The sequence below is a fragment of the Lygodium microphyllum genome, chromosome 18, assembly GCF_053477565.2.
Source record: "Lygodium microphyllum isolate KBCC chromosome 18, Lygodium_microphyllum_v1.1.10, whole genome shotgun sequence".
Classification (NCBI taxonomy): Eukaryota; Viridiplantae; Streptophyta; class Polypodiopsida; order Schizaeales; family Lygodiaceae; genus Lygodium; species Lygodium microphyllum.
In genome coordinates this window covers 118134845-118147422 of record NC_141152.1, presented here as the reverse complement: position 1 = coordinate 118147422, position 12578 = coordinate 118134845, and the positions used below count along the sequence as shown (strand labels likewise).

The following is a 12578-nucleotide window of genomic DNA, read 5'->3' as shown; positions in this document are numbered from 1 at the left end:
ATACCTTTATCTGCACAAAAATGAGCAAACTCATTAGAAACAAATTCACCACCCTTGTCAGATCGCAAGGTCTTCAATTGCCGGCCTGATCGGTTCTCCTCAAAGAGAAGCTAATCCTTGAAGTGGGAGAAAGCCTCTGACTTCAACGCCAAGAAGTAGGCCCATGTCAGCCTGCTGTAGTCATCTACGATCAACATGAAGTACGAGCTCCCTCTTAGGGACGCGTTCCTCATAGGGCCACAAAGATCCGTAGATACAAGCTCCATCAGTGAAGTAGACCGACGCGAAGCTTTGTTGGGAATCGCATCCCTATGCTGTTTCCCACGAATGCAGGAGACGCATGGCTGCTCGCTCACCACTATGTCCGGCAACCCTCGAACAAAAGCAGCCCCCTCTGACTGTGAAAACGCAGCCTGCTAGGGCTCTTTCTTCCGCGTCCCGTACCTTCTTCACCCGCCGGAGGCGATGAAAAAGCAAAACCTGCACTTGAAAGCTGAAAACTCAGCCTTCCTCCTCTTCAAACAGCAGCAAACAGCAGCAAATCCACCAACAAGACTCCTTTCCCACGCGCCCACGCTCGCTTCAGCCTTGTTCCGAGGCGCAGCCCTCCCGCTCGCCCTCAAACGCTGGAAACGCAGCCTTGTGTCGCGATGGAAACTCCTCTTCAGGTTGGTTCTTGACTCAGCCAGCCCTTCTACACTGCTCTGATACCATGTCAGAGTGCAGCGATGCAGAAGCGTGGGACCAAGACTGAGAGAGAGAGAGAACGCAGAGAGAAGAGAGAGAAAGAGACAGTGGAAGATGAAGATCTGCTGTATAAGTGTGCTGTAGCGTGTCTCCACCTCAACAATGCAACCTACTGTTCACCTCGAAGCCCGCTGCAGTCTGCACGATCTCGTGTCTGAAATCTGCGAACAGAGACGGAATCTGCACATATCTCCAGCCTGGAACTTGCGTACAGAAGTGACTCAAGACTGCTGAAAAGTCGGCTATAAATAGCCAAAAACCAGGCGCCCAATAAATGCAGGTCGGCTGCATTAAATGCAGCCGACTGACAAGAATCAGGTCGGACTGCCACGTGGCAGTCCGACTGTACAGTCCGACTGTCCGCTAGTCTCTTAATTGCTAACATCTTATGCCCAAAAATTTGGGGGTTTTCCCAAATTTGATACTGGTAATATATAACAAGACAATTTTTCTTGAAATTTGTAGAAATTGCACACATTGGTTCCAAAAATTTTGGGGCTTTTCTCAAATCAATGAAATTTTGCTTAGCAGAGTCAAATTTGTTGACATTGGCGTATAATTGACCTAAGAATTTTTGGGGCTTTTGCAAGATTTTGGCAAACTTTGCCAATTTGCCTGTTTTATGGTCTTGGGTTTATGTATTGATGCAATCGGTGCAGATTTGTCAGTAAAATTTTGGGGCTTTTGCTGAAATTTGAGAATTCTGGCAAAAATGATGTTTGAAATGTACATTGGAAACATTGCTGATGCAATCTTGGTGCTGTAAGCAGTGAGATTCATTCCCTACTTGTGAAATATTGAAGAAATTGCAGAGAATCTTGGTTTCTTTTGTGTATCAGACGTACTTGGTCACATATGTATGCAGTACATATGTTGGGCAGCTCCCATTGGGTTGATGTATTGCTGAACAATCATTTCGCAGTAGTCTTAGTGATCATTTGCAGATCTGAGATTATTGCAGATGTACTTTTGGTGATACTGCTGAAGTGGGAGTCACCTGATAGTGATGTATGCTTTGAGTATATGCTGAAATTTCAGTTATACTGCTGAAAGTCATCAGCTCTATTGCTGTACATGTATTTGGACTAAACCTTGCTCTCATTGACTGAAAATTTGGGCTGATATATACTGAATATTCAGCTCATTGTTTGCTGTTATAAATTGCAGTATTGTTCTTTGGGTACATTGTTGAAAAATGGCTGCAAATGCTTCAAGCAACAGTGACACTAAATCCCTTCTTGAAATCAAGAGATTTGATGGCATTGGTTTCGACTTGTGGAAGGACAGGATGCAAGCCATTTTGTTTCTCAAGGATTGTGATGATGCTCTTTTGGAAGTCAAGCCTGCAGCTATGACAGATGAGGATTGGGCTAGACTTGACAAGAAGGCCATTGCATACATTAAAATGGCTGTACCTGATTGTTAAGAAACACGGATCTAGAGCTAGTTAACTATGGTGGACGCAAATTAAATACACGATACATTATCAGAATGAGAGATTGTAACTCAAGTGAATTAGGCTCCAAGATAGATTAGCTTGGACTCATAAGACAGTCTTGAGTAACTCAAACTGATAGTTCCATTACATTGAAATGAGTGTCAAGTATATGCTTATATAGTTTTTGGATAGTACCACTATTCTTACTGTGCATATGGGATTTTCGACATCTCTTCCTAGAGCATTCATCATTGTCTCTCTCACATACAAAGCCACTTATGGGCAGCCTCTTTTAGGTATACATCCAGCCTCTACGGGCGTACATGCAAGCATCATTTGCTATTCTCAACACCCCCCTTAAATGATGAGTCTCTACCCTTGCTGGCTTTTACCTCCTCTACATGATGACATGGCCCGGGAGACTAGCTCTTTGGTAGCCTAGTCAAGTTAAGCTTGAAACTTTACATTTTCGGTAGGGTTTTTATATCCACTATGGGAAACAAGATCCACTAAGGGAAGGTTTTTTTTTGTTGTTGTTAGTAGCAGAAAGTATCTTCTTCATCTTCGTTATGCTTCTTTGGCACCCTTCAATCTTTTGCTTGATCTTCTTGGTCTTCTTTGTCTTCAGGCTCTTTTCCTTTGTTGTGCTCTTTATCCCTTTTGTTGATGTGTGGTATGTGCATTTTTCTCCAGTTTTCTTGACACGGTCTTTCTGCTCAATGCGATAGATATAATCATTGCTTTGACATGGTAGATTCTTTTTGACATACATGACTTGGTGATCCATTACATAGGTCGAGGGAAGGGCAAGGAGCATTCTGACATACCAAGCAAGCCTAGTAATGAGAGCAGGGAGTTGTTGAAAGAGTTGATACAAGCACAAGTTGAACGGAGAGAACCAGTAATAAGTGAGGCCATACTTGAAACAAAGAGGGTAGGAGATAAGCCCAAGGATAGGGCTTGGACTTACAAATATCGTAGAAGATCACAAAAGAAGCCCAAGCCTTATAGTCGAAGGCATCCATGGAGAGCACACACGATGCCACGATGGATATCCAGGGCGTACTGATCTATGTTTGATTGAGGCTTTGATCTTTGATCTTCTTTGCATTGATCCTCACGATCATTACATAGGATTGATTTTTGGCTTAATGGCTTGTCATTACATTGACATTGGATCTTCTTTCAAAACCACACATCTTCTTAAGATGATTACATAAATCAGTTCAAGGCAAAGAATAGTGTGAATAGGGCTGCTTAGACCACTTCTGAGAGCAATAGTGTGAACACACACTAAAAGACTTAGCTTGAGTGTGAAAGGGAAGATTTAGTTAGGTCTTTAACCTAAAGCTTTAGACTTAAGAAAAAAATTCAAAAAAAATGGAATGGAGAGAATATCGGGCTGCAGCGGCGAGCTGCTTCAGGGGGCAATTTTTCCTACCGCATATGGATCAAATTTATCAAAGATGTCTGCTGAGAGAAGCTCATGTCCTTGCACTAGGTGAACCTCTAAAGCTCCACAGTGTACCTTTGGAAAGAACCTCAATTGCGATTCAAGATCGCCGTGAAAATGTCCATTTGGCAACTGCACTTTGTATTTGGATGGAGCAATCTGACGTTGCGCACACACACTAGCTAAGGGTATTATGACAATTCCCATCGCTTTGTCTTTCCCATGTCTCTCTTGATCATACAAAGCGACTGAGAGCTTAGGAATGCCATCAGGAATCTCAAACAGAAAGCTTTGATTCCATGCAAGAGTGCTCCCTCCATCGTGCATTGTGTGGCTATGATGCTTGACATTCCCACAAGTTAGAAGAGCATAGGGATCAGATTTACCAAACAGTTCAACATCCTTGAGATCATGAGTGAAACCAGCCTTCCTTCTTGGAATGGGTGGTGATAACTTGATTTAAGAGTTAATTACAGCAATAAATAAATGCACATAAAATGAAATACACACTTTATCATAACATTCTTGCACAGTAGACACCTTGTTGGTCCCAAAATTGGCACCCCTTGCGGTATTTCTTTAGCTTTCATTCAATTGGAAGGTGTACAACTTGAGATTCTTCAATCTCCTCCTGCTAACCAATTGCTCTTGTTGTCATAAATGACGAACAAGCCTTTTGGGTCATTTGCCCCTTGATTCACCTAGGACTTCTTCTCCAATTTGACCCTTGGTTGGCCAAATGCTGCCCCAAATCAATTTGGGATGGATTGGCTCCTGAAATCCCTTGATAATCTTCAATTATCAGCTGTTGATTTCAGTCCCTTGAGCCTTCAATCTCTGGCACGGATCCCAAGGTGGCTGCTAAACCCTTATTTCTGCTGTAAATTAGGGTTTACTGCAGAAATTACAGATCAGCCCACCAAAATTGGCTGAGATCTCCTCCGAATGGCTAAGTATAGGTTGAAGGAGATGAGAGAATGATGTAGAGAGAGAAAATTCAGAGATTTGTCGCGAAGAACTGATAAAAAATCAGCTGCTGCCCTGCTGTACCAGCCCCAAACGGATGCATCAACAACAATAGGAGCATCAGAGACTGTGGTCTTCAGGAGAAAGTGCATCAACAGCAATTGTCAGCTTCCCAAGGTCAAGAATATGCAATCTCCATCACCAAATGGTCTCCAATGGTTGGAAAATGGCACCAAAAGCTGGCAGCAACAGTCCAACATCTCTTTTGTACAGCTCCAAAATGAAAAAAACGAGATTTCCCTCTCCCTCCAGCCCTATTTAGCCTTTCCCCCACTTGCATGGGAAAGTTTTGCCAAGTGGCAGCTTTCTTAATCCATTTTCAGCAATTTCCAACCATTTAATTAATTTTCAGAATTATTTAATTCTGAAAATTAATTCAACTCTTAATCCATGCCCAGAAAATTGACCTTGCCCATCCAAAAATTAATTGGCTAGGCCATTTGCAACCCAAAGTGGTCCCATGCATTAATTGACCCTTGGACAAGCATTAATCCATTAATTAATGCCTAGTCCCTAGTGTCACCACTGACACTTAATGGCCAATTAATGGTCTAAGGGGCAAACTGACACCAAAATTCACCTAGAATCTAACGACACTTAATGGCCAATTAATGGTCCAAGGGGCAAACTGACACCAAAATTCACCTAGAATCTAACAAGTGTAACTTGTTACAACTTTTGCCTTTAACACCCATCTTTTTCACAGGGTCCTTGGGCCTTCAACTGTAAAAAAAGTAGCTTGCACCTCACATGTGCATCTTTTAATTGCACATTTGATTAATCCTTTAATCAAATGTCAATTAAATATAAGCAAAGCATCAAATTTTCACGTCCTCGTGACAGACCACCCCCTTGAAATCCTTGCAATCGTCCTCGATTGCACTGTAATGTGTCAAAGCAAACAATATTGCATTGGAATTTTCACAGGCATCATAGTCAACACAACATTGGCCACTGCTGGCTAACTATCTCATATGCCCACCATTTGCTGAAAATTTCCAGCCAGCATAAACATAGCACAAAGCCCAACAATAGTTTAGAACTGTTGCCAGAAACTCATCGGATGCATCCTCAACTCTTGTTTCTCAACAGTGCTGACTACACAACCATAGTAAAGCATAAATCGAGCCAAAACCATGGTTGAATTGTCAATGGCATTCAATACACATGCTGCTGTCCATAGAACCAGCTGAATACCACTGAAACTAATGATCATACACTGAAAACCAGCACTCCATAATGAGTCTCTCATGATCATAACTTGATGCAAATGTACAGTTTCAGAGCTGCAGTGAAAACCATACCCATCTGCATACATACCACAGTGACTAGTACACTGAATAGTGACCTCATGGCAGACATACTGTCAGCATAGTACCTTGGATGCATGCTGAATACATCCGGGATCCACTATACACGAGAGCAGTCCATTCCTGGAGGAGTGGAAGTGCTACCTCCCCCTTGAGTATCAAGTGGTACTTTGGACCCCTGCCTTGCTGAACCTGAAAGAGCCCGATTCAAAGTCGGCTCTAACTGAAAGGCATCAAGGTAAAGCTGCAACAACTGAGGATGGTCTGCCAAGTCATCCTCTTCCATCCATTTAGCATCCATTGGTGAACAGTTGTGAAACTTCACCCAATAGCTTATGGAAGCTTTACCTTTGACCTTTTCTCTTTATGTGCCAAAATCTGCTCGGATACCAATATCTCATTCAGCTCCTCTACATTGGACTGAATTTCAGCAGATACATCCTTAGGCACATCAGCATAAAAAGGCCTCAACAAGCTCACATGAAAGGCATAGTGTATCCACTAGTGTAGAGGCAATTTCTATGATAGCCAGCATTAAACGGAGCATTTGCATGACCAGCACTTATTCCTCGAGCCCCAAAAGCACGACGGGGTACCGATGCTTGCCCATATGCGTGATTTTGCACACCAGGCATCATACCGATGCCGCCATACATCGGATTATGCATTCCATGAGCCATACAAGAGTACATTGGGTTATGCAAGCCATGCATCAGTTGCTGAAAGTTATGGGGAGGTGTGCCATACATTCCCACATTCGGTTGCTCACCCACCATAGCATGAAAAATTGTGCTACCACCAAAGTAAGCTGGCTGCCCTAAATTCTCATGCAAACCTCGCTGTCCAAAAACCATAGGATTAGCATTTACATCATGAACTTGCATTTGCATTTCTTGCCTAACTGGCACCAACTGCTTTTGACCATGAGCATCTTTAGGAGCATCTTGAGAAGGCTTTGGCTTGTTCTTTGGTGCATCTGATTGTCCCGAAGTTCTAGAAGAGGATTTTCTCTTCTTGCCCTTGTTGTCCTTCGTAGGAGTGTTCAAAAACTGAGTTAACTAAGGATCTTTTGCCAATTCTGCAAAGATATTGGCTGCTGCCCTCATTCGATTCTTGAATGCATCATCAAATTCCATTTCCCCTTGCTGATCATCATCATCTTTTTGCATTGAGGATCCAACATCTTGGCCGTCAACTACATTTTCAGTATGCTGTCCATGATTCGTGCCTTGTCCAAGATTAGGCATTGCATTTTCTTCTTTCCCATGTGAATGTGCATCATGAGAGGCATCATTACTACTTGATTGCATCCCGCTGTATGAAGACATCTTGCTGTAATTTCTCAATTGAGCATAAAGATCAACACTAGCACAAAGCTTTGGCTTACAATTAGGTGCCTTGGGCCCACCAAATCAAGAGATTTGATGTATCCCAACGATGGAACCATGAAACCAGCCTTCCTTCTTGGAATGGGTGGTGATAACCTGATTTAAGAGTTAATTACAACAATAAATAGATGCACATAAAACGAAATACACACTTTACCATAACAATCTTGCACAGTAGACACCTTGTTGGCCCCAAAATTAGCGCCCCTTGCGGTATTTCTTTAGCTTTCATTCAATTGGAAGGAGTACAACTTGAGATTCTTCAATCTCCTCCTGCTAACCAATTGCTCTTCCTGTCATAAATGACCAACAAGCCTTTTGGGTCATTTGCCCCTTGATTCACCCGAAACTTCTTCTCCAATTTGACCCTTGGCTGGCCAAATGCTGCCCCAAATCAATTTGGGATGGGCTGGCTCCTGAAATCCCTTGATAATCTTCAATTATCAGCTGTTGATTTCAATCCCTTGAGCCTTCAATCTCTGGCACGGATCCCAAGGTGGCTGCTAAATCCTAATTTTTGCTGTAAATTAGGGTTTACTGCAGAAATTACAGATCAGCCCACAAAAAATGGCTGAGATCTCCTCCGAATGGCTAAGAATTGTTGAGAATTGCTGAGCATAGGCTGAAGGAGGTGAGAGAAAATTCTGAGATTTGTCGCGAAGAACTGATAAAAAATCAGCAGTTGAAAAAACGAGATTTTCCTCTCCCTTCAGCCCTATTTAGCCTTTCCCCCACTTGTATGGGAAAGTTTTGCCAGGTGGCAGCTTTCTTAATCCATTTTCAGCAATTTCCAACCATTTAATTATTTTTCAAAATTAATTAATTCTGAAAATTAATTCAACCCTTAATCCATGCCCAAAAAATTAACCTTGCCCATCCAAAAATTAATTGGCTAGGCCATTTGCAACCCAAAGTGGTCCCATGCATTACTTGACCCTTGGACAAGCATTAATCCATTAATTAATGCCTAATCCCTAGTGTCACCACTGACACTTAATGGCCAATTAATGGTCCAAGGGGCAAACTGACACCAAAATTCACCTAGAATCTAACAAGTGTAACTTGTTACAATTTTTGCCTTTAACACCCATCTTTTTCACAGGGTCCTTGGGCCTTCAACTGTAAAAAAAAGTAGCTTGCACCTCACATGTGCATCTTTTAATTGCACATTTGATTAATCCTTTAATTAAATGTCAATTAAATATAAGCAGAGCATCAAATTTTCACGTCCTTGTGACAATGAGCTTTGATGAGCTCTACTTCGAGAGTGTCTTCGGGCATGGCTACTTCTTTTTAGGTTCGCTTTCTCATCGCTTCCAAGGTCTGTTGGAGAAGCAAGGGAAAACCTAGCCTTCAAACTGTAGATGCACATGCACACGCACTCAGACACACACACAAATGAATTAGGTGTACCTTCTAATCTTGAAATGAAGAACAAACATTGGATGACTTTGAGAGATGGAGAGAATGAGAGAATGAAACAGAGGAAGATTGAGAATGTGTACACACACTAGCCAACTAGCTCGGCCGCCATGGCTTTGATACCGTGTTAAGAAACACGGATTTAGAGCTAGTTAACTATGGTGGACGCAAATCAAACACGCTAGTTAACTATGGTGGACGCAAATCAAACACACGATACACTATTAGAATGAGAGATTGTAACTCAAGTGAATCAGGTTCCAAGATAGATTAGCTTGGACTCATAAAGATAGTCTCGAGTAACTCAAATTAATAGTTCCATTACATTGAAATGAGTGTGAAGTACATGCTTATATAGCTTTTGGATAGTACTACTATTCTCACTGTGCATATGGGAATTTCGACATCTCTTCCTAGAGCATTCATCATTGTCTCTCTCTCATACAAAGCCACTTATGGGTAGCCTCTTTTAGACATATATCTAGCCTCTATGGGCGTACATGCAAGTATCATCTGCTATTCTCAACACTGATGATGTACTTACGGACATTAAATGTCTTAATACAGCTTATACCATATGGAAAAAGTTGATGGACACGTATGAAAATACAACTCTAGTAAATCAAGTGCATCTCATGCACAAGCTTGTAAACATGGAGTTGGATGAATCTAAGCTAGCATCAGAGCATTTGAGTGCTTTCATAAGGATTTTGAGCCAATTGTTGCAAGACTCTGGTTTGCAGCCCTTCAATGATAAATTGAAGGCCATTTTCTTGTTGATGACTTTGCTTGATAGTTGGGAGTCTTTGGTTGTCTCATTGAGCAACAACCCTGCATTAACGTTCGATGGTGTTAGGGGCTCTATTCTCAATGAGGAGATTAGAAGAAAGTCCAGTGGATAAAGTAGTGGTTCAGCTTATCATCTTAGAGGCATGTCAAAAAAGAGGAGTAATGCAAGAAATAAAGGCAAAAGTAAGAGTAAAAGCAAGGGCAAAGAGCAGGATGTCACCTGCTATCAATGTGGACGTAAAGGGCATAAAAAGCCCTATTGTTGCTACTACAAGAAAGAGCAAGAAAGAAAGAAACAACAAGGAAAAAAAAAGAAGGATCACAAGAAAGATAATGATAGCTCTCCCTCAAAAGAAGTTGCAAAGGCAAATGTTGCATCTAGTGTAGTTATTGAAGAGCTCTCTGACACTGGAGAGATACTTGTTGCAGCCTCATGTAATGATGCAAATATTATGGCAACAATAGGTGATATACACATCACTAAAAAGAAGGTGATTGATGCCTTACTTTCAGCTCACGATGGGCTGTCTCAATCATGGATAGTGGAAAGTGGTACCTCTTTTCATGTTACTCCCTCTTTGGAGTCATTTTCTGAATGCACTTTAGGTTGCCCAGGCAAGGTTTACTTGGGCAATAATTATGCATGTGAAATAGAGGGTGTAGGTACCATTCACTTGGCCCTTGAAAATGGCTAAGAGCTGATTTTGCATGATGTCAGATATGTACCTGGCATAAAGAAAAGTCTATTATCAGTTGGGCAGCTTGATGCAAGAGGGTATTTTACTACTTTGGTGGTGGATATTGGAAGGTCCACAAGGGCTCTATGCTGATTGTTAAAGGTAACAAAAAGGGGACTTTGTATCATTTGCATTGTAAAGTGTTACCTGGTAAGTTTTTGGTTGTGGTTGAAGTTCATTCATAGATGGAACTTTGGCACAAAAGACTTGGTCACATGAGCCAGAAATGCCTTCAAGTTCTCTCCTCTTTAGGGAGATTTGATGTAAAAGGATCTGGTCTTGACTTTTGTAATGATTATATATATAGAAAACATGTGAAGTCTCCTTATTACTCTAGTGTTGTTAAGAAGGCCAATTCTCTTGACTTAGTACATTCAGATGTGTGCACTATGCCTCTTAATTCACATGGAGGTGCACGGTACTTTGTCACTTTTATTGATGATTTCAGTAGAAAGTCATGGGTGTATGTATTAAAGAGCAAGAAGGAAGTGTTTGATGCTTTTAAAAAGTTTCATGCTTCTGTTATCACACAAAAAGGGCTTAAGTTAAAAGCTATAAGAACATATAGTAGGGGTGAGTGTATCTCTAATGAGTTTAAAAGGTTTTGTGAGATGCATGGCATTAAGAGGGAGTTAACAGCCCCTTACAATCCTGCATCAAATGGTGTGGCTGAAAGATATAATCACACACTTTGTGAGAGTTAGATGCATGTTGTCCATAGCTTATGCAGTAGTTTTGGGGAAAGGTGCTTAAAACTGCAGTTCATGTATGCAATCGCTCTTCCAATCGTGCATTGGAAAATGGCATTCCTAAAGAGGTTTGCTTTGGCAAACCTGCTTCATATGACCATTTGCATGTCTTTGGTTGTGATGCTTTTGTTCTTATTCCTGTAAATCAGAGGACTAAACTAGACATGAAATCCATCAAGGGCATCTTCATAGGATATGGAGATGAGGGAGAGATGGGATTAAGAGTTTGGCTTTTTCAGGATAGGAAGATAGTACGTAGCCGAGACGTAGTATTTAATGAGGCAAAGTTGATAAAAAATGCTACACATGGTGACCTTGACAAGAAGAAGGTCAAGTTTCAGGATGAACAGCCAGCCATTCAGCAACCATTAGTTGAAGATTTTGTCCCTTTTGATGCTGGAAATGAGCAACAACCTATTGTGCTACAGCCAGAAGATAATGGACAGAAAATTACAGCAGCAAGAAAATGCTGAAAATCAGCTACGAGGTGATGGTGTGCACATGCTTGAGGATGTAGGCCCCATTGCCTATTAGTACAGATCATTGGGTAAAAAGGTCTACATGGGTTAGAAGGTAGCCACAGAGGTTTCAGCCATCTTTTGATTGCATTTTGTTGATTGATGAAGGTGAACCTTTGACATTTAAGGAGGCACAGCCATGTGAAAACAAGAGAAAGTGGGAGCTTGCTATGTAGGAAGAGATGAAGTCTCTATATGCGAATAACACATTGGAGCTTGTACCTTTGCCCAAGGATAGGAAAGCTATTCCAAACAAATGGGTTTATAAGGTGAAATGTATTGATGGGAAGCCCAAATACAAGGCACGTTTGGTTACTAAGGGCTATACACAGAAGGAAGGCATAGACTTTTAGGAGGTTTTTTCACTAGTGGTGAAAATGACTACACTCCGTGTTTTGTTTGCTCTCACTGCATCCTTGGATTTAGAGTTGGATTAGATGGATGTGAAGACTGCTTTTCTTCATGGTGACTTGGATGAAGAGCTGTTCATGAAACAGCCCGAAGGTTTTGCTATTCTAGGGAAAGAGCATTTAGTTTGTAAGCTGAAACACAGCTTATATGGGCTGAAACATGCCCCTAGACAGTGGTACAAAAAGTTTGATATTTTTATGCTCAGCCATGGATTCAAACGCAGCCATGCAGATCACTGCTTATACACTAAGAAGGTTGATGATGGAAGCCTTATTGTGCTGGTTTTATTTATGGATAACATGCTGATTGCAGGAAAGCATAAGAGCACTTTACATACTCTTAAAAGGCAGTTGAGTTCAGCCTTCTCAATGAAAGGTTTGGGAGCAGCCGAACACATTTTGGGCATGCACATTAAAAGAGATAGAGGGAAGCAGTTGTTGTTTCTCTCACAAGACAAGTACATCAGCAAAGTACTTGATAGATTTAATATGGTTGATGCTAAGCCTCTTGGTGTTCCTTTACCACCATATACAAAGCTTATCAAAGCTGATTGCCCAAAAGATGATGCAGCTGCTACGGCGATGAAAGGC

The 12578-nt window shown here is 41.5% G+C and overlaps 2 protein-coding genes across 2 annotated transcripts in view; one reads left to right on the top strand and one right to left on the bottom strand.

Annotated features, from left to right (window-relative positions):
* Nucleotides 1-12578, top strand: part of LOC148021297 (F-box protein SKIP8-like) — a 46863-nt gene that overhangs the window by 19510 nt on the left and 14775 nt on the right. The gene's annotated exons all lie outside the window — the stretch shown is intronic.
* Nucleotides 3606-8643, bottom strand: LOC148021298 (16 kDa phloem protein 2-like). Its single transcript, XM_087699373.1, has 2 exons — nt 8590-8643; nt 3606-4040 (listed from the first exon to the last, which is right to left on the bottom strand). The coding sequence occupies exons 1-2, from the start codon at nt 8641-8643 to the stop codon at nt 3606-3608; spliced, it is 489 nt and encodes a 162-aa protein (XP_087555499.1).